The 23214-nt window shown below is 39.6% G+C and overlaps 3 protein-coding genes and 1 long non-coding RNA gene across 7 annotated transcripts; 1 reads left to right on the top strand and 3 right to left on the bottom strand.

Annotated features, from left to right (window-relative positions):
- Nucleotides 1-5231: 5231 nt before the first annotated feature.
- On the bottom strand, nt 5232-14351 carry LOC120898053 (folylpolyglutamate synthase, mitochondrial). Of its 2 annotated transcripts, XM_040303393.1 has the most exons (3): nt 13820-14351; nt 13577-13762; nt 13066-13171 (listed from the first exon to the last, which is right to left on the bottom strand). In XM_040303393.1, exons 1-3 carry the CDS (start codon nt 13982-13984, stop codon nt 13166-13168), a joined length of 357 nt encoding a protein of 118 aa, XP_040159327.1. In that variant the 5' UTR covers nt 13985-14351; the 3' UTR covers nt 13066-13165. The 2 variants fall into 2 exon arrangements, with proteins under 2 accessions (XP_040159325.1, XP_040159327.1); XM_040303391.1 differs by lacking the exons at nt 13066-13171; nt 13820-14351 and adding an exon at nt 5232-6287 and having other exon boundaries at nt 13577-13677.
- Nucleotides 14352-16370: 2019 nt separating this feature from the next.
- Nucleotides 16371-18476, bottom strand: LOC120898056. 2 transcript variants are annotated; one of them, XR_005738613.1, is made up of 3 exons: nt 18407-18476; nt 16766-17132; nt 16371-16690 (listed from the first exon to the last, which is right to left on the bottom strand). It is a non-coding gene; the product is annotated as an uncharacterized LOC120898056 (long non-coding RNA). The 2 variants fall into 2 exon arrangements; XR_005738612.1 differs by having other exon boundaries at nt 18133-18420.
- Nucleotides 18477-18862: 386 nt separating this feature from the next.
- Nucleotides 18863-20158, top strand: LOC120898054 (vesicle-trafficking protein SEC22b-B). Of its 2 annotated transcripts, none has more exons than XM_040303394.1 (4): nt 18863-19044; nt 19106-19215; nt 19279-19534; nt 19894-20158. In XM_040303394.1, the coding sequence occupies exons 1-4, from the start codon at nt 18967-18969 to the stop codon at nt 20086-20088; spliced, it is 639 nt and encodes a 212-aa protein (XP_040159328.1). In that variant the 5' UTR covers nt 18863-18966; the 3' UTR covers nt 20089-20158. The 2 variants fall into 2 exon arrangements, with proteins under 2 accessions (XP_040159328.1, XP_040159329.1); XM_040303395.1 differs by having other exon boundaries at nt 18868-19041.
- Nucleotides 20159-20162: 4 nt separating this feature from the next.
- LOC120898052 (box C/D snoRNA protein 1) lies at nt 20163-21873 on the bottom strand. Its single transcript, XM_040303390.1, has 2 exons — nt 21712-21873; nt 20163-21655 (listed from the first exon to the last, which is right to left on the bottom strand). Exons 1-2 carry the CDS (start codon nt 21768-21770, stop codon nt 20680-20682), a joined length of 1035 nt encoding a protein of 344 aa, XP_040159324.1. The 5' UTR covers nt 21771-21873; the 3' UTR covers nt 20163-20679.
- Between the last annotated feature and the right edge of the window lie 1341 nt (nt 21874-23214).

The following is a 23214-nucleotide window of genomic DNA, read 5'->3' as shown; positions in this document are numbered from 1 at the left end:
ATGCATACGCTGCAGGCAGGGGGAAGAATGCACCTCCAGAATAAAAAAAAAACAACGTCATGAACCAGCGGCGGAAATAACGGTAGGCGGACTAGGCGGTCGCCGAAGATCTCTAATCTGTAGTATGCCGTATGTTTACAAGTGGGCAGAGTATTAGCGACAAGAGCCCCCGGAAAGATGGTCGTTGGGGTGGAAAGATGGTACAATTTGCCCCGTGGGTGGAGAACCATTTGCCCCCGATTCCTCTTATCAGCCACTGTCAAGAACACCTTCCTTTCTTTGACCGATGGATCATAACATTTCGGAAGAAAGCACATTTGGCGACAGTTTTGCACACACACGCACACTCACACCCATGCGCAGACGGCACAGCATATCTGTGCAATCTACACCATACGATAGCAAAAGTTTTGGGTAACAAAGTTATGCTAAATGCTTTACATGTTTAGTTCGATGGCAGGCCCCAGGGACTGCCAGTGGACTTTCCAGTATGCCGGTTTCACAATCAGCCTACGTTGTATATGCTAGCAGAAAGGAAAGTTGATGAAAATCAGCGCCGGGATGAACGTGTTAATGTGCATTAGGGCTCTGCGCGTTGCACAGCAAACCCTCCAGCGTGAGCAAGCGATTCCTTAGTCACTCATTATGTTTTTTTGGTTTGATTTGAGAAAATTCAACTGTGAAAAATCGTCGCAATGTTTGTTAACGGCTTTTTTAAGCGCCACAGCAACTCATGAGCATTGTCCACACGCGAGAAAGAGATAGCGCTATGGAGGGAAAAAGCACGGACGACGGCTGACAGCGATAGGCCGTCTGACGCACCAACACATCCAAACCTTCGACAGCGCGCTCAGGCGAAGGGTATGAGGCGGAGCCAGGGACGGGTAGCTCGACTGCCCGCACGACAAAATCGAGCAGTTTTGTAGCTCGGATTTTCGATCGCTTTCTGCCAAAATCGATCGAAAAAGCGAGCAGAAATGTCAGGGAAAACGCTTGGATTCCGATCGAAGAAATATATCAATCCAAAAATTTCAGCGCTGTAAATTTCGAAATATTTCATTTATAAATTTGGCGTACAATTTTGAATGCGAAATATTTCACAGCCATGTTATGATTTTAAACTTTTGACCGTAGATGTAGTTACGAAAAACTTTCAGCGACCAATAAATTGCCAACATCTCTTTTTCAGTCGCTGAAAAATTTTCTTCTCTTTTGTTAAGCGTTCGCGAGGCAAAATGTATTGGCTTATCCTTCCCCACTTCACCTTGACTGATCACTGCGCCTATGGCGTAGTTAGAGGCATCAGTTGTTATCAGAAACGGTTTGTCGAAGTCTGGGTACGTAAGAATATCGTTTCCCGATATTACCTGTTTCATACTTTCGAAACATTTTAACTCTTCTGATGTTAGTTCGATTGGTGAAGAATCAGAATTATTTTTTCCTCGTAAATGGTTAGACAAGTGTTTAGTTAGATCAGCATACCCTTTGATAAACCGTCGATAGTAGCCAACCATGCCTAAAAAGCTTCTTAATTCCTTTGTATTAGTTGGTTTTGGCCAGTTTTTTATGGTCGATATCTTAGCTTGGTTAGGTCTTATTCCATCCAACGTAATTATATAACCGAGATATTCCACACTTAGACAAAGAAGTTTCGATTTTTGTAGCTGAACTTTAAGATTCGCTTTTTCCAAAGTGGACAAAATTACTTTTAAGTTGTGGATATGTTCGGTTAAATTGCGTCCAAAAACCACAAGATCGTCTATGTACACATAGCAAATTTTGCCTATGTGTTCACGAAACACATCGTCTATTGCACGTTGGAAAATGGGTGGCGCATTTTTCAAGCCAAATGGCATTCGTAAAAACTCATTCTTTCCGCTATTAACAGAGAATGCCGTTTTTTCTATGTCGAGATCATTGACTTTAATTTGATGGAAACTAGAAGCAAGGTCGAGTGTAGTGAAATATTTATTCCCACCTAACTGGTCAAGAATATTTTGTATGTCTGGGATAGGGTATTTTTCAGAGATGGTTTTCTGATTAAGACGCCTATAATCGATCACTAATCGTAACTTTTTCTCTCCGTCAGAACATTCACTGTTTCCTTTTTTTTGAACGACCCAAAGTGGCGAGTTCCAGGCGGATCGTGAAGGACGAATAATACCGTCCGCTAACATCTTTGAAATTTGCTGTTCCACTTCGTTTTTATAAGCGACGGGGTAGGGATAGCTTGATAGTCTGTCAAAATTTAATATGGAATTTGACAGATAACGTCGGACGTGCGATTTCGTCGTACGACAGAATTAAAAATAAAATATTTCGTCGGACGCCGCATCCGATGTTATCTGTCAAACTAAATGTGTGACATTTTTGAAGGAACAACCACAAACTAATTTTTCATAATTGTTAAACTATTAAAATCATCAAATACAGTAGAACGTCGATTATCCGGGGGCGGATAAACCGGTGGGCGGCTTAACCGTGCGCATAAATGTGACAGCTGTTCAAACATATGGCGAAAATTTGCAGCGATAGTCAAGTGGGCAACAAGTTTGTTGTGCAGCTCTGTAGTGTCTAGTGGTATTTACGAAATTCATTTTTGTTCATGAACAGTTGTTAAACCTATAGTTATTGATTAAAATAATATTCTACTAACGATTAATCGATTCATTTGAAGTGAATTAATCATAAAACTAGTGAATTTTATAATTTTTATATGAATTTGACATTTCTTGGACGATTATCCGTGCAAATCGGTTAACCGGCAATCTTCCGGTCAAGGTGTATGGATAATAGGAGGTGAAGTGCTTCAGAGCAATTTGACATTTCACGACTTGACATAACAATACTGGGGGCTCCGGTATTAAAATCGGGGAGGGCTGTAGGGGGGTATAGAAAATTGTATGCGATTTGACATAACAATACTCAATGATGGCGCCCGGAAAACGCGCTAACAATTCACCTCCTTAATAAAGACACCTTGCTTCCGGTCCCGAGCTGCCCGGATAATCGACTTTATACTGTAATAGCAATATGAATCGAAAATGCGTTTGACAGCACGTGTGATAAAATCGCATGCGACAAAGCACAGACAAGGCCCTCAGCTGTTTGAATCCCGCTGCGCAAATTCGAGCAGTTTCCTGCGCAGGAAATGTACCAAAGCCTGCGCTGGCCAGCCCCGCTGTGCAAAGCGATGGAAGAAATCATGGCGTTATGAGAATTTTATCATGCCTTCCACAAAGAGGCGAAAGAACTCCGCAGGAGCCAAAGCCTCTCTAAACCATACTAACAACAACAACATCATGCCTTCCTTTTCTCTCCAACGGCAAATTTGTCAAGCAGCCACCCGCTGCGCAAAGCGATCGAAAACTTCTCATACTCGAACTGCAAACATATTTCACAGTGCATGGCTGTGAAATATTTCGCATGCAAAATTGTTCGCCAAATTTATAAATGAAATATTTCGAAATTTTCAGCGCTGAAATTTTTGGATTGATATATTTCTTCGATCGGAATCCAAGCGTTTTCCCTGACATTTCTGCTCGCTTTTTCGATCGATTTTGGCAGAAAGCGATCGAAAATCCGAGCTACAAAACTGCTCGATTTTGTCGTGCGGGCAGTCGAGCTACCCGTCCCTGGCTCCGCCTCATACCCTTCGCCTGAGCGCGCTGTCGAAGGTTTGGATGTGTTGGTGCGTCAGACGGCCTATCGCTGTCAGCCGTCGTCCGTGCTTTTTCCCTCCATAGCGCTATCTCTTTCTCGCGTGTGGACAATGCTCATGAGTTGCTGTGGCGCTTAAAAAAGCCGTTAACAAACATTGCGACGATTTTTCACAGTTGAATTTTCTCAAATCAAACCAAAAAAGCATAATGAGTGACTAAGGAATCGCTTGCTCACGCTGGAGGGTTTGCTGTGCAACGCGCAGAGCCCTAATGCACATTAACACGTTCATCCCGGCGCTGATTTTCATCAACTTTCCTTTCTGCTAGCATATACAACGTAGGCTGATTGTGAAACCGGCATACTGGAAAGTCCACTGGCAGTCCCTGGGGCCTGCCATCGAACTAAACATGTAAAGCATTTAGCATAACTTTGTTACCCAAAGCTTTTGCTATCGTATGGTGTAGATTGCACAGATATGCTGTGCCGTCTGCGCATGGGTGTGAGTGTGCGTGTGTGTGCAAAACTGTCGCCAAATGTGTTTTCTTCCGAAATGTTATGATCCATCGGTCAAAGAAAGGAAGGTGTTCTTGACAGTGGCTGATAAGAGGAATCGGGGGCAAATGGTTCTCCACCCACGGGGCCCCAACGACCATCTTTCCGGGGGCTCTTGTCGCTAATACTCTGCCCACTTGTAAACATACGGCATACTACAGATTAGAGATCTTCGGCGACCGCCTAGTCCGCCTACCGTTATTTCCGCCGCTGGTTCATGACGTTGTTTTTTTTTATTCTGGAGGTGCATTCTTCCCCCTGCCTGCAGCGTATGCATCGAAGTTATCGAGTCGAGTCGCTTCTCTTCGGAGGTTGCTTACAGACTGAGTTTATTCTACGAAAATATCTATTACATATGTGTTTCACGCATACTTCTAATTAGATCTAACACTATCAACGCAATACTACTTAACGCTATATCTAATAACCTATACAAATACTAATAAGATATTTACAACGTGGTAACTGCCCCATCCTTCTAGTGTTGATTCTCCTGAATCAACTTTAGAGCCAAAAAAAATCGGTATATAGTTATTTGGAGATGATTAAGTTTTTGACATTTGTTTTGTGTATTTTAAAGTTATTTTCATTTTGAACAGTGACACGTTTGTCATCTTGCACGAAATTCCTCTTAAATATGGGCTTTTCTTTCCCCTTGAAGACTTTATCTTTTACAAAGATTTCTTGCCCTACTTCTAACTGCGGAGGTACTTGCCTTAGTTTATTATGAGTTTTTTGTTGCTTGCTTTGAGCTTGTTTCAATTGTACAATTACCTCATCATAAATCCTATTTCTAACTTCGTCAATTTCTTCAACGGATGCTGGATTTTGAGAAATACCTAAAAGGATTTCTTTTGGAGTTTTCTTAGTTACACTATGTATAGTGTCGTTGTATTTTCCTACTACTATCGCCATACGCCTTTTTTTTAATACTCAAGGATTTATTTATAAGCTTAACTTAACGTAAAATCCCTATCTCTTGCTCCTGGACCCGTTCCTAGCGGGGCTTGAGACCAGGAGTATTTGTCGCTCGTGGCATCGCCTTTATTATTTCATATATATTTCCTTCGTTGTTCATTCGCCTTACGGAATTCCTATCCCAACGCATTTTGTTTTCTTCTGCGCCGTACCTTTCGCTTTCCTATAGACTTCCTACCCCATAATCCTCCTTTTTTTTTTAACGGCCGGAGGTTGTCGCTTCCGTGATGGCTGCCAGGGCGTCTGCGGATAGCGCCTCACGCACTCCCTGGTTAGACGGCACCCTACGCGCTACTCGGCGTAACCGCTCCATCTCACGCCTTCTCATCCGCCGTCGGATGATATCGGCTTCCGAAGGGGCCGACCTGCTCCTCCGGTTTCTACCATGTGGGACTGGTGGTAGAGTCCCTTCCCTGGCGCGTTGACGGTAGAGACGTTGCTGGTACAGTCTCCGTTCGTGCCGCGCTCTTACCGTTCTCGGAGAAGGAGGCAGTCCGCGTCTTCTCATGGGGATGGGTGGTGGTGCTTCTCCTGCTTCCTCCGCCCGCACCGCCGCCATCAGGATAGAGTTGTCACGTTCCCGTTCGGCTGCTGCCATTGCGGATGCAAGGCGAACTTCCGCCCGTTCCTCCGCCCTCCGGCGACCTCTTCTGGTCCGTCTGGTTCGACCTCGGTTGGATCTAAAGAGTTCCGCCACCCCATCAACCGACATCTGCTCACCATCCAGCGGACCGGTGTCTACCGCTGCTGCTCTCGTCGATAGTGCTGCTAGGTGTGCCTGGAGATTGAGCTGCAGCTCGTCCTCACGCCAAAGCTGTTGCAACACCTTCGTGATTCTACGTGTAGCTTCCTGGATGTTGTTCCACCGCTCGGGGCTCTCCAGCAGCTTCATGCCGAGATTGTCCTCGCTCACTGGATCGCTGGTGCCGTAGCCATACGCCTTTTAGTTGAGTAGTTAGGTTGCAGACGTTTTTGTATGCGATACATTTCGGTAATCGTAGAATGGAAGCGTTCTACTTGACCATTAACTTCTGATTTATTGCTTGGTGTGATGTAAGCTGTTATATTAAGGTCTAGCATTATCCCTCGAATTTCTGCTGATAGAAAAGATTTCTCGTTATCCGTTACTACAATAGACGGAATTATATATGATGTAATCGTTTGTTCGAAAGCTTTTCTAATATGAATCGAATTGATTTAATGGGGATCATTCGCCCAAATTTCGAAAATTTATCAACGCTTGAAAGAAAGTTTTCCCCGTCTATCTGGTATATGTCCAAGTGCAAAATATCAAAAGGATGGTTTGGTATAGGTGTTTCCTGTATTTCTACTTTCAATGGGCGTCTATCACATTTGCATGTATTGCACGCATCGCAAACTTTAATGAAATTCCTAATTTTTTGTGTAATTTTGGGAAAATAAAATTTCCTCAAAATTTTACGTTTGTTTTCCTCTATGCCTCGATGGGCCCTTTCGTGTTCAACTTGTATAATGTTCTCTTGTTCTTCTGTGTTCGTAATATCCCTCAAAATATTTTGCGTTAAACGTATCTTATACATTCTTGTGCTTGAATATACTTTGAAGATATTTTGAAATTTTCCTAAGATTTCTTCTGAACAATTCAAACCGGTTTATTTATTAGGAATGAAGTATTTCCTAATAATATCCGTTAGAGATTGTTCTGTAAAATTGTTCATTCTAATCATTACTTTTTTGAACCCGGGAAATGGATAGGAAACTAGAGTATCCTCATTAGCATCCTTCTCTAACACTATTTGAAGCATGAAAGCGTTAAGAGGAGCTTCTGTACATTCAATCATGTCTGAACTGTCTTCTTCAGCAGAGTGTTAGACAAAATATCTGAACGTGACTGAGTGCGTCAGCAACCACGTTATTTTTACCAGGTGTATACACCATTTCGTAGTCGTGTTCCTCTAAGTAAGATTTCCACCGCTTTAGTTTGGTGCTAACGTTTTTTGACCATAGTGAAAATGTTAGAGGCTGATGGTCTGGTATGATTTTAAACTTTTGACCGTAGATGTAGTTACGAAAAACTTTCAGCGACCAATAAATTGCCAACATCTCTTTTTCAGTCGCTGAAAAATTTTCTTCTCTTTTGTTAAGCGTTCGCGAGGCAAAATGTATTGGCTTATCCTTCCCCACTTCACCTTGACTGATCACTGCGCCTATGGCGTAGTTAGAGGCATCCCAAATAGCCAGAATTTCTTAAGCAGCTCATTTTGGCACGCTAAAGATCGCTGCTCTAATTCGCCTTTTGCAGTAGATAAACAGCATCAAAGTTCTATGTGGGTCTTTCAAACAGCGCCTAAACAGCTTTCTTATGCCACGATGCCAGGGATTATTTTTCTTTGTGTTTTATTTTCAAGCAAGCGTCATCGATGAAATAAACAACAAGATTTTAGACGAAACAAATCACACATGTATATTTTTAAATCTTTCTTATTGATAAATTACACAAAATTTTACACAATTTACTGATAATTAACAATCACTTCACTCAATATTCATTCTTCAATTAACGAATCTAACTTGTGCAGCAGCAATGAGATGATTGCCGGCGTCAGTCTTCGACACTTTGACAAGAGCCACCTTGTACCGATGTCATGCATTAAAAAGCTATAAAGTTCCACCAAGTTCAGTACCCTTTCTTAACAAGCCTTCAAGTTTCCATCATGAACCCTACACATAGTGCTAATCAGCCGCAAAGTTCCAAAGAGTACCATGTGCCTGTTAAAAAGCTCCATAGTTCCACAAAGTACCGTCTATCTCTTAATCAGCCACAAAGTACGACATCGGAACGATTTTTCATTAAACAGCCCTAAATCAGCTATAAAGTACGAGCTGGCTATTTGGGATCAGTTGTTATCAGAAACGGTTTGTCGAAGTCTGGGTACGTAAGAATATCGTTTCCTGATATTACCTATTTCATACTTTCGAAACATTTTAACTCTTCTGATGTTAGTTCGATTGGTAAAGAATAAGAATTATTTTTTCCTCGTAAATGGTTAGACAAGGGTTTAGTTAGATCAGCATACCCTTTGATAAACCGTCGATAGTAGCCGACCATGCCTAAAAAACTTCTTAATTCCTTTGTGTTAGTTGGTTTTGGCCAGTTTTTTATGGTCGATATCTTAGCTTGGTTAGGTCTTATTCCATCCAACGTAATTATATAACCGAGATATTCCACACTTAGACAAAGAAGTTTCGATTTTTGTAGCTGAACTTTAAGATTCGCTTTTTCCAAAGTGGACAAAATTACTTTTAAGTTGTGGATATGTTCGGTTAAATTGCGTCCAAAAACCACAAGATCGTCTATGTACACATAGCAAATTTTGCCTATGTGTTCACGAAACACATCGTCTATTGCACGTTGGAAAATGGGTGGCGCATTTTTCAAGCCAAATGGCATTCGTAAAAACTCATACTTTCCGCTATTAACAGAGAATGCCGTTTTTTCTATGTCGAGATCATTGACTTTAATTTGATGGAAACTAGAAGCAAGGTCGAGTGTAGTGAAATATTTATTCCCACCTAACTGGTCAAGAATATTTTGTATGTCTGGGATAGGGTATTTTTCAGAAATGGTTTTTTGATTAAGACGCCTGTAATCGATCACTAATCGTAGCTTTTTCTCTCCGTCAGAACATTCACTGTTTCCTTTTTTTGAACGACCTAAAGTGGCGAGTTCCAGGCGGATCGTGAAGGACGAATAATACCGTCCGCTAACATCTTTGAAATTTGCTGTTCCACTTCGTTTTTATAAGCGACGGGGTAGGGATAGCTTGATAGTCTGTCAAAATTTAATATGGAATTTGACAGATAACGTCGGACGTGCGATTTCGTCGTATGACAGAATTAAAAATAAAATATTTCGTCGGACGCCGCATCCGATGTTATCTGTCAAACTAAATGTGTGACATTTTTGAAGGAACAACCACAAACTAATTTTTCATAATTGTTAAACTATTAAAATCATCAAATACAGTAGAACGTCGATTATCCGGGGGCGGATAAACCGGTGGGCGGCTTAACCGTGCGCATAAATGTGACAGCTGTTCAAACATATGGCGAAAATTTGCAGCGATAGTCAAGTGGGCAACCAGTTTGTTGTGCAGCTCTGTAGTGTCTAGTGGTATTTACGAAATTCATTTTTGTTCATGAACAGTTGTTAAACCTATAGTTATTGATTAAAATAATATTCTACTAACGATTAATCGATTCATTTGAAGTGAATTAATCATAAAACTAGTGAATTTTATAATTTTTATATGAATTTGACATTTCTTGGACGATTATCCGTGCAAATCGGTTAACCGGCAATCTTCCGGTCCCGAGCTGCCCGGATAATCGACTTTATACTGTAATAGCAATATGAATCGAAAAAGCGTTTGACAGCACGTGTGATAAAATCGCATGCGACAAAGCACAGACAAGGCCCTCAGCTGTTTGAATCCCGCTGCGCAAATTCGAGCAGTTTCCTGCGCAGGAAATGTACCAAAGCCTGCGCTGGCCAGCCCCGCTGTGCAAAGCGATGGAAGAAATCATGGCGTTATGAGAATTTTATCATGCCTTCCACAAGAGGCGAAAGAACTCCGCAGGAGCCAAAGCCTCTCTAAACCATACTAACAACAACAACATCATGTCAACGGCAAATTTGTCAAGCAGCCACCCGCTGCGCAAAGCGATCGAAAACTTCTCATACTCGAACTGCAAACATATTTCACAGTGCATGGCTGTGAAATATTTCGCATTAAAATTATTCGCCAAATTTATAAATGAAATATTTCGAAATTTTCAGCGCTGAAATTTTGGATTGATATATTTCTTCGATCGGAATCCAAGCGTTTTCCTGACATTTCTGCTCGCTTTTTCGATCGCTTTCTGCCAAAATCGATCGAAAAGCGAGCAGAAATGTCAGGGAAAACGCTTGGATTCCGATCGAAGAAATATATCAATCCAAAAATTTCAGCGCTGAAAATTTCGAAATATTTCATTTATAAATTTGGCGAACACCATGCGAAATATTTCACAGCCATGCACTGTGAAATATGTTTGCAGTTCGAGTATGAGAAGTTTTCGATCGCTTTGCGCAGCGGGTGGCTGCTTGACAAATTTGCCGTTGGAGAGAAAAGGAAGGCATGATGTTGTTGTTGTTAGTATGGTTTAGAGAGGCTTTGGCTCCTGCGGAGTTCTTTCGCCTCTTTGTGGAAGGCATGATAAAATTCTCATAACGCCATGATTTCTTCCATCGTTTTGCACAGCGGGGCTGGCCAACGCAGGCTTTGGTACATTTCCTGCGCAGGAAACTGCTCGAATTTGCGCAGCGGGATTCAAACAGCTGAGGGCCTTGTCTGTGCTTTGTCGCATGCGATTTTATCACACCCCAATTGACATTTTCGAGCACGAAAAATCGGGAATTCGAGCAAATTCCCTTAAACTGGAGCCTTAAACTTCCCTTAAACTGCACCAGTTTAAGGGAATTTAGAAAAGGCCTTTAAAATCAACTGTGATGCGGTTTTTCGTTGCTTTCTTCCAAATTCCATCGGAAATGATGTTTCCTATCGTTATGGTTGGTCATGTAGCCATTTTATACTTAAATAATATCGATTTTTTATAAAATAACGTCACACAAAATCCGCTTTTGTTTTTCATAAAATATCAAAGCTACGAATGTAAAAGCTCAACGTCATAGTCCATCGAAAGAAGAAAGTCTAATTTACGGACTCACCAAATCTTGGCGCTTTCAACTCACTTGATCACACACAAATTCACAATTTCAGGCGTATCGAGTACTAATCGAGCAGATATGGGAAAACAATTTCGAGCAAATGTCACTTGGGACGTGCTGTCAAACGCTTTTTCGATTCATATTGCTATTACAGTATAAAGTCGATTATCCGGGCAGCTCGGGACCGGAAGATTGCCGGTTAACCGATTTGCACGGATAATCGTCCAAGAAATGTCAAATTCATATAAAAATTATAAAATTCACTAGTTTTATGATTAATTCACTTCAAATGAATCGATTAATCGTTAGTAGAATATTATTTTAATCAATAACTATAGGTTTAACAACTGTTCATGAACAAAAATGAATTTCGTAAATACCACTAGACACTACAGAGCTACACAACAAACTGGTTGCCCACTTGACTATCGCTGCAAATTTTCGCCGTATGTTTGAACAGCTGTCACATTTATGCGCACGGTTAAGCCGCCCACCGGTTTATCCGCCCCCGGATAATCGACGTTCTACTGTATTTGATGATTTTAATAGTTTAACAATTATGAAAAATTAGTTTGTGGTTGTTCCTTCAAAAATGTCACACATTTAGTTTGACAGATAACATCGGATGCGGCGTCCGACGAAATATTTTATTTTTGATTCTGTCGTACGACGAAATCGCACGTCCGACGTTATCTGTCAAATTCCATATTAAATTTTGACAGACCTTCCGATAAAATCGCATCCGATGGAGCACAGATACGGGCCTGACAGGCTGAAATTTCAGCCTACCAACTTAAAACGGAAAAGACACCTATGTCGTTAGAGCGTATTGAATTTCTTGATAATGATGAATAAAAACAACAAGATAATCGAAAAATTAAATTTAATGTGAAAGGTGACAGAAAAATTATCCTGCCTTATTAAACGTCCGAGAGGTCTTTTCGTGCCTAAGTCTAATTTTGACAGATAAATGCCGATCGAGAAATGACAGTATTTTCCTCTGTCTAATAAGGCCTTTATTAGGGCAAGGATGCTGGGGCATCCGATAATTGTTGTGTTACTGCATTTCTCGATTTTTCCCTTCTTTTGTGCAGAAATCATGTTATTCACTGAAATCAGATGATTATTTCTTGCTTAATTTAGTATTTAACGATTGTTTGATTTCATTCGTTACCACAAGAGTTTCATTGCGTAGTAGATGTACACATAAATTTCTCTAAATTTAGAGCTACGAATGCGGCTCCTATCAAATGAATCGAACCAGTAATTAAAATATCGCAGGTTTCACCTTTAAATACAAAGTCTTCATCGATTTGCTTGAAAACAGATTCAATTGATTCATGTAGGAAACCCTTTTTATGTTGAATTGTCTGACTCCAATATTCATAATTTTGCCTGCACCGCTGTAATTGAAGCTCGAATGGAAAATTATGATTCATAGCATCTACGCACGTCACTGTATCGCGAGGAACACTAGGAGTAAAAAATGCAGCGTCGAATTTGATCATAGACGAAAGAGTAGAAAGTAGCTTTGCTGAGTCTCTGTCTCCTGTGGTATTAAAAATCAGAAGTCGTTTGTATTGGCTGAAAACGTTAAAAAACATTATGAAATTTTTATCTTTGATGCTCAATTTGCAACCTTACCTATGGGATTTCATATTATACCATCGGGCACATAAATGTATGCTTTCTAAGGTATGAGCTCCATCGAGATAAAGTGTCTTTTTTGTATCATACAGTATCCTCTGCAACCTTCCCGGCCAGAAACAGCGGTCAATGCCTTCCACTGTTTGTTTTGTAACAATTGATGTTATGTTTTCTTGTGATATTTCGGAAATATTCTTGTTCATCCAATTTGTAGCTATCTGAATAGCTAATGATGTGTTCAATTCAAGAATATCAAGGATATCACACGATTCGTTAATCAATTCTGGTTTCTTAGCCCACTGGTATGCTTTTAATTCTGATGGTACGACGAACAGATTTGCCTGTTAAATTAAAAAAAAATACAACAAAAATGTATTGTAGGAATGTTATTCGGTTATCATTTGGTCATGAAACAAACCTTTAACTTACGACATTCTTCCTTTATAATTTCCATACACTCAGAGGGTTGAACAACTGAAAACACATCAGAGCCACGTTTTATTATACCGGCTTTCTGCCATGCAATTTCTTCTAATGTATTGCCCAGCAGTTTTGTGTGCTCCAAACCAAGCGAAGTTATACCTACGGTACCAGTTTTAGGTAAAACATTCGTACAGTCATATCTACCTCCGATGCCCACCTCAATGACGCATACATCAACACTTTCTCGTAGAAACACATCCAAGGCCAAAATTGTCAAGAAACAAAATATGACGGCATATCTCTGCTATGCTCTCGATATGCAAGTAATTGTTTATAAATTTTCCAAAAATATAAACGAAATTTATCTCTCGATAGAGGCATTCCGTTAAGTCGAACACGTTCTTTAACCGAAACTAGATGCGGCGAACTAAAAAATCCGGTACGATAACCATTTGACCTCAAAATTGATTCTATCATAGCACAAGTAGATCCCTGTGTTGATGACACATGAAAGCATCACAATCATTAAGATAAGATTGGAAAGCATATAACATAGAGTATTACCTTTCCCTTTGTTCCAGACACGTGTATCACAGGAAGTTGGTTCAAATGATCCATGGAAACACCAATACGCAACAAATACTTGAGCGTGTCGTTTATATGCTTATTGTCTTCACTATGTTTTCGAAGAATTGAATCTTGAAGAACGCTGGAGTTGGATTGTAATGAGTTTAATGAAGAAATTGCATTCTGTAACAAGAACATACTTTATAATACGAACTTTTAAATCCTCAAGATAATGCTTACCTCGTAGCTCTCGTCTAGAGTAGATGCAACGTTGGAACCTTTCATTGTTGACAATAGGTGCGATTTAACGCTAGAAACATGCAACAAAGAAATCGAAGCCGTTTCACATGTAAATTTATTCATCATTTTTCTCCACCTCACAGTAAAATCAGCAATACGGAACATGAAATGTAGTGATTATGTATTTAGCTATAGCAATAGAAACAACCTATTATAATCGAGTTTAAAATTCCAGACGCATTATATGATTAACGATTGATTCGACAGAGCTCGTAAAATCTTTGAATCTTGTAAATGTGTTGTGTTTTTTCGACTTCCTCTTATCAAAATTCTCTTATCAACATGTTATTCCCATGAACATTCCCTGTAATATGATCATTTTAACACCATATGCAGGCTTATCCCAAGATTTACTATTGATGGCCCTATTAGACTGGGTAGGTCAAGGACTGTGTAGGAAACAAAGTGGGTAAAAAGGAGTCGTTATACAGAACATTTGGTAATCAAGGCTTTAGAAAAAAATACAAAACCAGGATTTACGGCAGTTGTCAAATGCGACGAATGTTGCTGGTATACGGGTATGATAAATGAATTGTTTTCCATTAAAAAATATTTGTATATCACTAACAACTTGTATTTTGCATCCACACTTTATAAATCGGCATTTTTCACGTGATATTGCGGCTGCTGCCTGTAAACAAATATCGACAACAGTTGTCAAACTGAATCTCAAAATGGCAACATGCCAAACGCTAAGAAGACACCTCCTCTATATTCCACCAAGGTGGATTAATTATATCAGGTGGTGGATTAGGGCCTTTGGAGGGTCGCCATAGTTGAGGGACTTTACGTCATTTTAAAACCGTTAACCATTGGTTTCCGCATACAAAGCTTAGCAAATAGAACAGATTTCTTTGTTACTACGTGCAATTTTGTGTGTCTCTTGGTTTTATCGAAAAAATGAGATATATTAACAAAAGATTTGATGATTTTTTTTTTGCATGAAATGTAAAATCATGTGAGTGAGAGTCCTAATCTCAGAGCGTTTCTACATACAGGCGTCCCCCGAGTTACGACCCCCTCGAGTTACGACGATTCGCAGATACGACGATTTTGATTTTGACAGTGAAAAGTTGTCAGTGAGAAGAAATTGATGTATTTTTTTGAATTTCTGTGCTGAAAGCCGTTATAAACACATTTCCAAAGATTCTACAACTAGCCGATCTTTGATATTTATATCGCGTAAATGACTTTCGGTGTAAAATTAATGCATTATCAAACATTATTTTAAATAAAAATCACGATATCATAGATTTCGCCTCTTCAACTTCGGGTTTAAGCTTAACATTGACAGATATTCGACATACGACTCTTTCGACTTACGCCTTGCTTTGGGCCATTTTTTTGGTCCCAAATACAGTCGTATCTCGGTGGACACCTGTACACCGAGACTGCAGCTGAGAGATGGCTGTGAGAGAATTGAGAACCGGTTTCTCACGCCGGTGTGTGTAGAAGCTCCGGCAAGCACCGAGATGAGACTTTTTAAAATTATGTTGTAAAAATCCATTTGAATCGCTAAAATGAAGTAAAAAAAAATCTTTTACTTTTTAGTAACATTTCTACGATTATTAGACTGCAAAAATACAAACAATAATTGATCGTTCGCCATAAACTGCCAATTTAATTTTTTCTCAGCTCCATCGTTCTTTGCATACTGAGGAGAATTCTCTCACCGAAAATACTGTCAGTCGCTGTCAGTTATTTTCTCAGCTGCATTCTCGGTGTATGTAGAAACGCTCTCGCGTAAATTGTCCATGCGGCTCGTAATAATGAGGAATTATAGTGAATATTGAAAAAAATAATGCTTTCTTAATTTTTATCATCAAAAATGTCGAAAACACAATGAATTATACACTCTTAAAAAATTTTGCCGAATCTCGGTTAATTTTTGCCGAGATTTGCACGACTGAGATCTCGGCATGGATCTCGGTTAAATTTCTGTTGCCGACATCTCGGTTAGGCAGCGGTCTAATCTTGTTGCGCGCAACATTGTTGCTTGGCAACATATTGCTGAGATGGTCTATGAATGTTGCTGGCAACATTTCGCTTTGAAATTGTTTAGCGTAAAAAAATTGCTAATTAACAGCTCAGAGTTTATTTTTTATCATTCACTTATTGAATGAAGTGTTGAAAAAACATAATATACACCAAAAAATGTATTATAAATGCTTAAAATCCAAATTTAGCGGATGTCAACAAAACGCACACTGCTGCTGTGTCATTTCATACACCCGATTACCATGGCCAAGGTAAATAGAAAATGTTGCCATAGAAAATGTTGCCAGACAAAAATCAAATTGGTTTGATTTTGGCCGGCAACAAAGTTGCGCTAGCTGTCAAAATCCATACATTTTGCCAGCAACAATATTGCGCGCAACAAGATTAGACCAGTGCCTTAATGACATTTTGTTTTGACGTTTACGTTTAACCGAGATTTTCGGTTAGAGCAAATCGAGATTTCGGCTAAATATAAAAAAAAAAATTTTCTTTATTTTAGTGGTTTTATTTGCGTATCAAGTGGGTTTATTTAGGTAACATAAATAAACAATATTATTTACTGGGAGAAATAGTCATAGCAGTCTGAGCCCATGATGATGGCCGGTGTACACCTTCTGCAGCATGATGTCACCATCGTGCCCCTTACTGTTGCAGGACGGCAGAAAGTCACCTTAATCTTATGAGATTTCTGGTGTGATGGGAAGCGTAGGGACAGGCGTCGGTTCAACCGCCGGATGGGGCACAGCGTTTGGATGTAGTATATGTACAGGAAAATGAGCCGGGCAAGGAGCGGGCACTGGTACAGGCACGGTTCTGTAAAGTGGGCAGAGTGAAACAAGTCTGAGTGAACCCTGTTTAGATTTTACGTGGTCGAGTGTTGATACTTACTTACTCGTGTAGGTGACTGGAAATGAATCCTGGAAGTCTGAACGGCCTGGCTAAGGTTGAACCAATCGGATTAGCTTCCACATATGATCCTTCAATAGAGACTGCTCCGAGCGACGCTCTGAAGAGCACCGGTTGCGTGCGCTGATGGAGTTTCCTAGCCCCAACCCCGTTCCATACCCGTGCTCGATCGCACGCTACTGACACTCGGTTTTTTTCACGCTGAGAGACTCATTTTCACTTATATTTTTACACTTTTAATTTTGCATCACAACATCACTCCGAAAGGTTTTCGTTTCATTAGCACGAGATTAACACAATGGCGAATGACAGATAGAATACCGAGCCTCGGCTAATCCAAATAGTAAAGCTGAATTCTCGGTTATTTTGACGGACGAGCTCGGTGACAGCTGTGTTAACGTATGTTCTCGGCAAGTTGTGTTGCCGAGTTTCGGTTCAAATATTTATTTAACTGATATTTCAGTTTTAAATGGTACTGATTTTCGGCTACTGGGATTTTTCAACTGACATATCAGCAAGAATCGAAAGAGCCGTCGGATTTCGGCAGTATTTTTAACCGAGGTCGTGAAATATTTTTAAGTGTGTAGAATAAATTCACGGAATAACACAAAATAAACACTTTAATCCATGTTTTAATGTTAAATAAGAACTCGCGAAGTCCAAAATAATTATCCAAAATATTTTTAATAATATTTAATCGAAAAAATGAAGTAGTTAAATTATATGAACAAATTTAATAAATGTAAACAAAGTTTGAATCCTGGGGACCTTACGTCAAGTGACGAATTGTCAAAATGCACTAGAGTCCACCACCTGATATTTTTAAATCCACCTTGCAAGTAACCAAAAGCTCTTTACACGCAGTTTGACATCTAAGAGCCCTTTTCATTTTATTCAAGGTGTGTTTATTTAGAAGGTGAATTATTAGCGCGTTTGCCGGGCGCCATCATTGAGTATTGTTATGTCAAATCGCATACAATTTTCTATACCCCCCTCCAGCCCTTCCAGATTTTAATACAGGAGTAAGGTGTTATAAATGACAAGGTGAAGTTGTTCAGAGCAAAATGACATTTCTCGACTTGACATTTCTCTTCCGGGGGCCCCGGTATAAAAATCGGGGAGGGCTGTTGCGGGGTAATGAAATTTGTATGCAGAAAGTGACAGATGTCCCCCACAATGTCGCCCAGCAAAAGCGATAAAAATCAACCTTCTAAATACATTATCCTTGTACCGGAGCAACCACCCAGCGAGTGAAAAAGTCACTTTTCGGCTGTGTTTTTGATTGATATTTCGTGCACGATTTGACAAACGAAGTAGTGTACGAGATTCAGACTTTTTTCGGCACATACCCAAACGAGTGAAAATGTCACTTTTCCGCTGTTTTTTCGATTGATATTTCGTGCACGATTTGACAAACGAAACAGTGTACGAGATTCAGACTTTTTTCGGCACATAACCACAACAGCGTGCAATGGCATATTTTCTATCTTCATTTCACGTCTAGCGTTACACATTTTGAGGTTAAATAGTTTTTAAATTGTTGGTATTTATATGAATGATACGATACGAAAGAACACAACTGATGCAAACTAAACGTCATACACAAAAAGAAATACACATAACCTGCTTCAACGCTTGGCTTGGAGAGCGAAAAGTTACGAATGGAAGAACCACACATACAATCATATATTGCTTGTCAAATTATGAGAGTGTATGAGTTATCGTCCGGAAATTTCCGCTTGGGCAGTATTGTTATGTCAAGTCGTGAAATGTCAATTTGCTCTGAAGCACTTCACCTCCTAATATCCATACACCTTGATTTTATTAGCATTTTATTTTTTTTTAAATTGAAATGATAAATCGGTTTAGTCATTGCAAAAAAATGTTCATTGATTCATTCATTCTACAGGAAGAGTATGTTCGCTTGTAGTTATGTTTGAGGGAATGATAATTTTTCCAGGGTTTTCTGCTGTCAAATAGCATCCATGAGGGCCAATCCTATTTTGGCTAAAATAACCTCGTTCCTACACAGTCCTTGGGTTCTACCACCTAATCTTCTAAATGCACCTTGATTGGTTCGCTGTGTCATTTGTAGATTGATTTGTTTTTCAGGTGACGTGGATGTTACCTTATATTATATTTTGGTTTGAGTGCAAAACACCTGTAGTGATTAATTCTAGAGAATGGCCCTCATGACGATGATTGCACGCTTTGTAGACGGCCTTCCGCTCGTGGGAACTATGCAGGAAGATGAGCAGGTAGTCTGAAATATTAATGGATTATTGTGTTATTTATTTATCAGATTCGTTCGTTGTATTGCAGTCCGGCCGAAGCATATTGGAGTATCAAAATCAAGCTAAATTGCTGTTTCGAAAACTGGGACCCAACTCACCAACCCGATGCAGCATAGAAACCGGGCCTTATTTGTTTCAGTGAGTTTTTGAATATATTTCAGTTTCGGGGAACTTAAACCTAGTAATTAACATTCGTTTTAGTTATTTGATCGAACATGATGTTTGCTATTTAGTTATGTGCGACAAGGTGTTTTCGAAACGAATCGCTTTCACCTATCTGGAAGATATCGCCCAGGAATTTCACAGTAACTATGGAAGGAGAGTAAATACAGTGACTAGACCGTACGCTTTTATTGAATTTGATATTTATATCCAGAAAGCCCGGAAAAACCTAACAGATCGTAGGAGAAATATAAATGCTATAAATAATCAGTTACAAGATGTGCAAAGGATTATGGTACGTACATAAACAATTTTAAGCACATGTTCCTGTAAGGGCCGTGGCAACGCTTATCGGATGTGATCTTCTCGGACGCTGCTTTCAAACGCTATTTTGGGTTATTTTGCAATTATTTGGATGATCTTAATAATTTAACCATTTAAAAAATTTATTGATCCTACGTCATTAAGTTCAAAGATAAAATGGGATTCCGATCCGACGGAATAAAAAAAGTTGATTCCGTCGTACGATGAAATCGCACGACCGACGTTACCTGTCAAATTCCATATAGATCTTGTCCTATAAAATCGCATCGGGTCAGCATTGCCACGGCCCTAACAACGAAATTTCAATTTTCTAATTGATTGATCGTCTAGGTACAAAATATTGATGATGTTTTGCAACGCGGGACTGTTCTATCTGAACTGGATACCAAAACACAAAATTTATCGATGCTCTCTCAGAAGTACAAGAAGGATGCTTCATATTTGAACCGCAAATCGCTGTACGTCAAGGGAGCAGTAGCTGGAATAATTTTAATTTTGTTTGTGTTATATTTTTGGGTCATTTGATAGTAATTTATATGTCATTCAAGCTATGTGTTGTATAATATAAGTGATATGAAAAGAATGATAACTCAGACTTGTTGATGTTTTTTAACAACTTTGTTTTTTTTTTATTACTATGTAAATACAAATGAATTCTTTATATTTCTACAACGTATATAAACAAATATTTTCAGAGTGATATAAAGCCGCAGATTCCTTGCTAAACAATCTGAGTATGCTCAAATTACAAAGATCAGGTTGTCCCCAAAATACATAGGGGAAAGCGGGGCAAAATTCAGTGACTTATGTGTTACCCCCCATAGCAGGATAGACTGACGTATGGCGGCACGGTCCATTCAGAGCTTGAACCCCCCCCCCCAATTAGTTTAAATGAATAGGTTTACAAATCAGTACCGCTACCGCGGAAACGCAGAGATGCTCATGCAGGATATCTCTGCGGAACTGTTATACGCGTTTGAACGCGCTCGCGGAAACGCGCGTCGTGTATTTGCGGCCTAAGATGTTTTAGGATCAATTATATCACCAAAAAATCAATTCTAATCGTTATGAATTAAATGAATTGTACTACAGTTAGATTTTTTTAAAATCAATTGGTTACGATTTATATCGTTTTGAAATGCTATTCTCATTCAATGTTGTATCGTCTGAATCTGAAGAGTCATTCTGCAACATTTCAAAACTGAAAAAATTTATCCTCTTGCTAAGGTTCTTGCGTTCATTTTTCGCATTACTCAAACTTCCATCATTATAAGGTTGCACTCCACTTGCACATATATGAAGAGTATGGTTGATATGACATATTTCGTCTTTCAGATCATCATCACTATCGACGATGTTGAACTGGTCCAGCTGATCATTAAGCACCACATAAATTGTCGGATATTCCACAATAGTTTTACCCCGTAAAGAATCGCGCAACGTATCGTGAATGTTCAGCAATGTTACTCGATCGTAACTTTGTTGAACTCCTTCTGCTTTAAGAAGTAATGAGACTCCTGCTACGCCTCGTGCTTGATAATTTGCCAGTTTGTCGACACCGGGGACGATGTGTTTCGATGAGGGTTGTAAATATGTGTCTACTATGTCACACAGTTTTGAATCTTCGCATATGTGTTTGTCAATATACACATAGTTTTCATTGGTCTGGGGGAAACACCATTCGATACGCCAAAATATTTTTTCAGTTTTAAAATCCAAAAAGGATGTATTTTTTTGCCGTTTGCTAAAATTTTGAAACATAAACTTTAGTACAATCCCGCGATCCAAAGCAGCTTGTTGAAGACGCATCATGTGAATTGGAAGATTTTTTTTGTGATAAGTGAAACGCTTCCTTTGATCGCGTTTACGGTCCTGAACGAATTTCGTACAATCTTCCAAAAAGTAATAATCGTTCATTAGATCCATTTTAGTCATTTTCACTAGCGGAATGTATTTTGTGCGGTCTCGAATGCCATTACATTTCAGTTCTGTTTTATGAATATTCAGACACTCCATGCTACATGTTTTTACATCACAACGAGGACAAGTGTATTTGGCCGCATTGGCAGTACAAGCTTCACAGTATCCTAATCTAGTAAGTAAATTCAAAAATTAACCTTAAATTCGTCAATCTGATGAGTAGCTTACCTCTTTCCAAGAATAGTTGAATGTTCAGCATTGGTCTCAATCGAAACTATACTCGCCATTCTTTACGTTTTCATGATATTTAAAATCATAGAGAAACCTCCCGATATTTAAGTCTGAGAGCTTCAACAATGTTCGCACGTGTAGAGTGACAGCGCCTTGGAAGTCGTTGCAGGCAAGGTGGATTAAAAATATCAGGTATAACAACAAGGTGTATGTATATAGAAGGTCAAGGTGGAATATAGAGGAGTGTCTTCTTAGGGCGGTGGCAACGCTTTTTCGCATGCGATTTTATCGGACGGCCTGTCAAATTTTTGTATGGGATTTGACAGATAACGTCGGACGACGAAATCGCACGTCCGACGTTATCTGTCAAATCCCATATAAATCGCGTCCAATAAAATCGCATCCGATGAGCGTTGCCACGGCCTTTACCGTAAAAGGCAGTGGTCTAATCTTGTTGCGCGCAACATTGTTGCTGGCTGGTATGGATTTTAACAGCTAGTGCAACTTTTTTCCGGCCAAATTCAAACCAATTTGATTTTTGTCCAACGGACGTCACACGATGCGTAAACTTTGGCGTAAACTGGATTTACAACCCTACCCAGCAAGGTGGATTAAAAATATCAGATGGTGGATTAGGGCCTTTGGGGCGTCGCCGTAGTTGAGGGACTTTACGTCATTTTTTAACCGTTAACCCAAAGTGGGTTTATTATACAGGTGGGCTTATCCCGAACAAATTGACAGTCGTACTGTAGAAAAATGAAAACGAAATGACAGGAGGGGATTCGATCATTTGTTGATGTATGCGTGTGAATTCCAATGGCTATTTTGGATGATGTGTCGTAGTGTGGGTGAAAAACTACGTATCACAATCGAATCCCCTCCTGTCATTCGTTCGTCCAATATGACCTTCCCGCCAAACCTATAAGCCCACCTAGTCCCTATACCCACTTTGCGTTAACCATTGGTTTCCGCACACAAAGCTTAGCAAATAGAACCCCAAGCGCCACAGATTAAGCTTAAGCGACTGGAAAATTGAATATCCATAGAAAAAAAATTAATGCTCCACAGCTTCATTGGTTTGATCAATAGATGGCGTATTACAACTCATCATTATATTGCTATCCTTTTCTTGCAATGTGTTTCGACAAGTTTCATCTTATCATGACGTATATAGCTTCTAACTTTCTGAGCAAAAATCTATGTGAATGGTCGTGTGGTCAGATACGTGGGTATCAACACCAACGACCATTACTCAAATCTCACTTGCTTCAGTGCTGAAGGTTTCTGTTGGAGTTTAGTATTTAAACAATCGTATCGCCGTTCTAGTTCTAGCGATGCATAAATTCAATGCGAAACCATACAACAGTACAAAGGAAATGAGAAAGCTCTCCTCCAAGCGATGAAGCTCAACTGGTTGGGGTATCCCACCAACAGAGAGCGCCACCAGCTTTTTCGCTATTTTTAGAATGCATGAGTCGTTTGCCGTCTGCTAAACGAAGT

Source organism: Anopheles arabiensis, chromosome 2 (genome assembly GCF_016920715.1).
Source record: "Anopheles arabiensis isolate DONGOLA chromosome 2, AaraD3, whole genome shotgun sequence".
Taxonomy (NCBI): domain Eukaryota; kingdom Metazoa; phylum Arthropoda; class Insecta; order Diptera; family Culicidae; genus Anopheles; species Anopheles arabiensis.
Note: the sequence above shows the minus strand (reverse complement) of the source record. Positions and strands in the feature narration are given on the sequence as shown.

Coding starts and splice junctions, on each gene's coding strand:
- LOC120898053 (XM_040303391.1), bottom strand. CDS start 6,085: ATGAAGCTGCTGGAGAGCCCCGAGCGGTGGAACAACATCCAGGAAGCT.
- LOC120898054 (XM_040303394.1), top strand. CDS start 18,967: ATGGCCCTCATGACGATGATTGCACGCTTTGTAGACGGCCTTCCGCTC. Junction 19,045..19,105: donor TGCAGGAAGATGAGCAGGTA/GTCTGAAATATT, acceptor GTTGTATTGCAG/TCCGGCCGAAGCATATTGGA. Junction 19,535..19,893: donor AAGATGTGCAAAGGATTATG/GTACGTACATAA, acceptor TTGATCGTCTAG/GTACAAAATATTGATGATGT.
- LOC120898052 (XM_040303390.1), bottom strand. CDS start 21,770: ATGGCGAGTATAGTTTCGATTGAGACCAATGCTGAACATTCAACTATT. Junction 21,656..21,711: donor TCAACTATTCTTGGAAAGAG/GTAAGCTACTCA, acceptor TTTACTTACTAG/ATTAGGATACTGTGAAGCTT.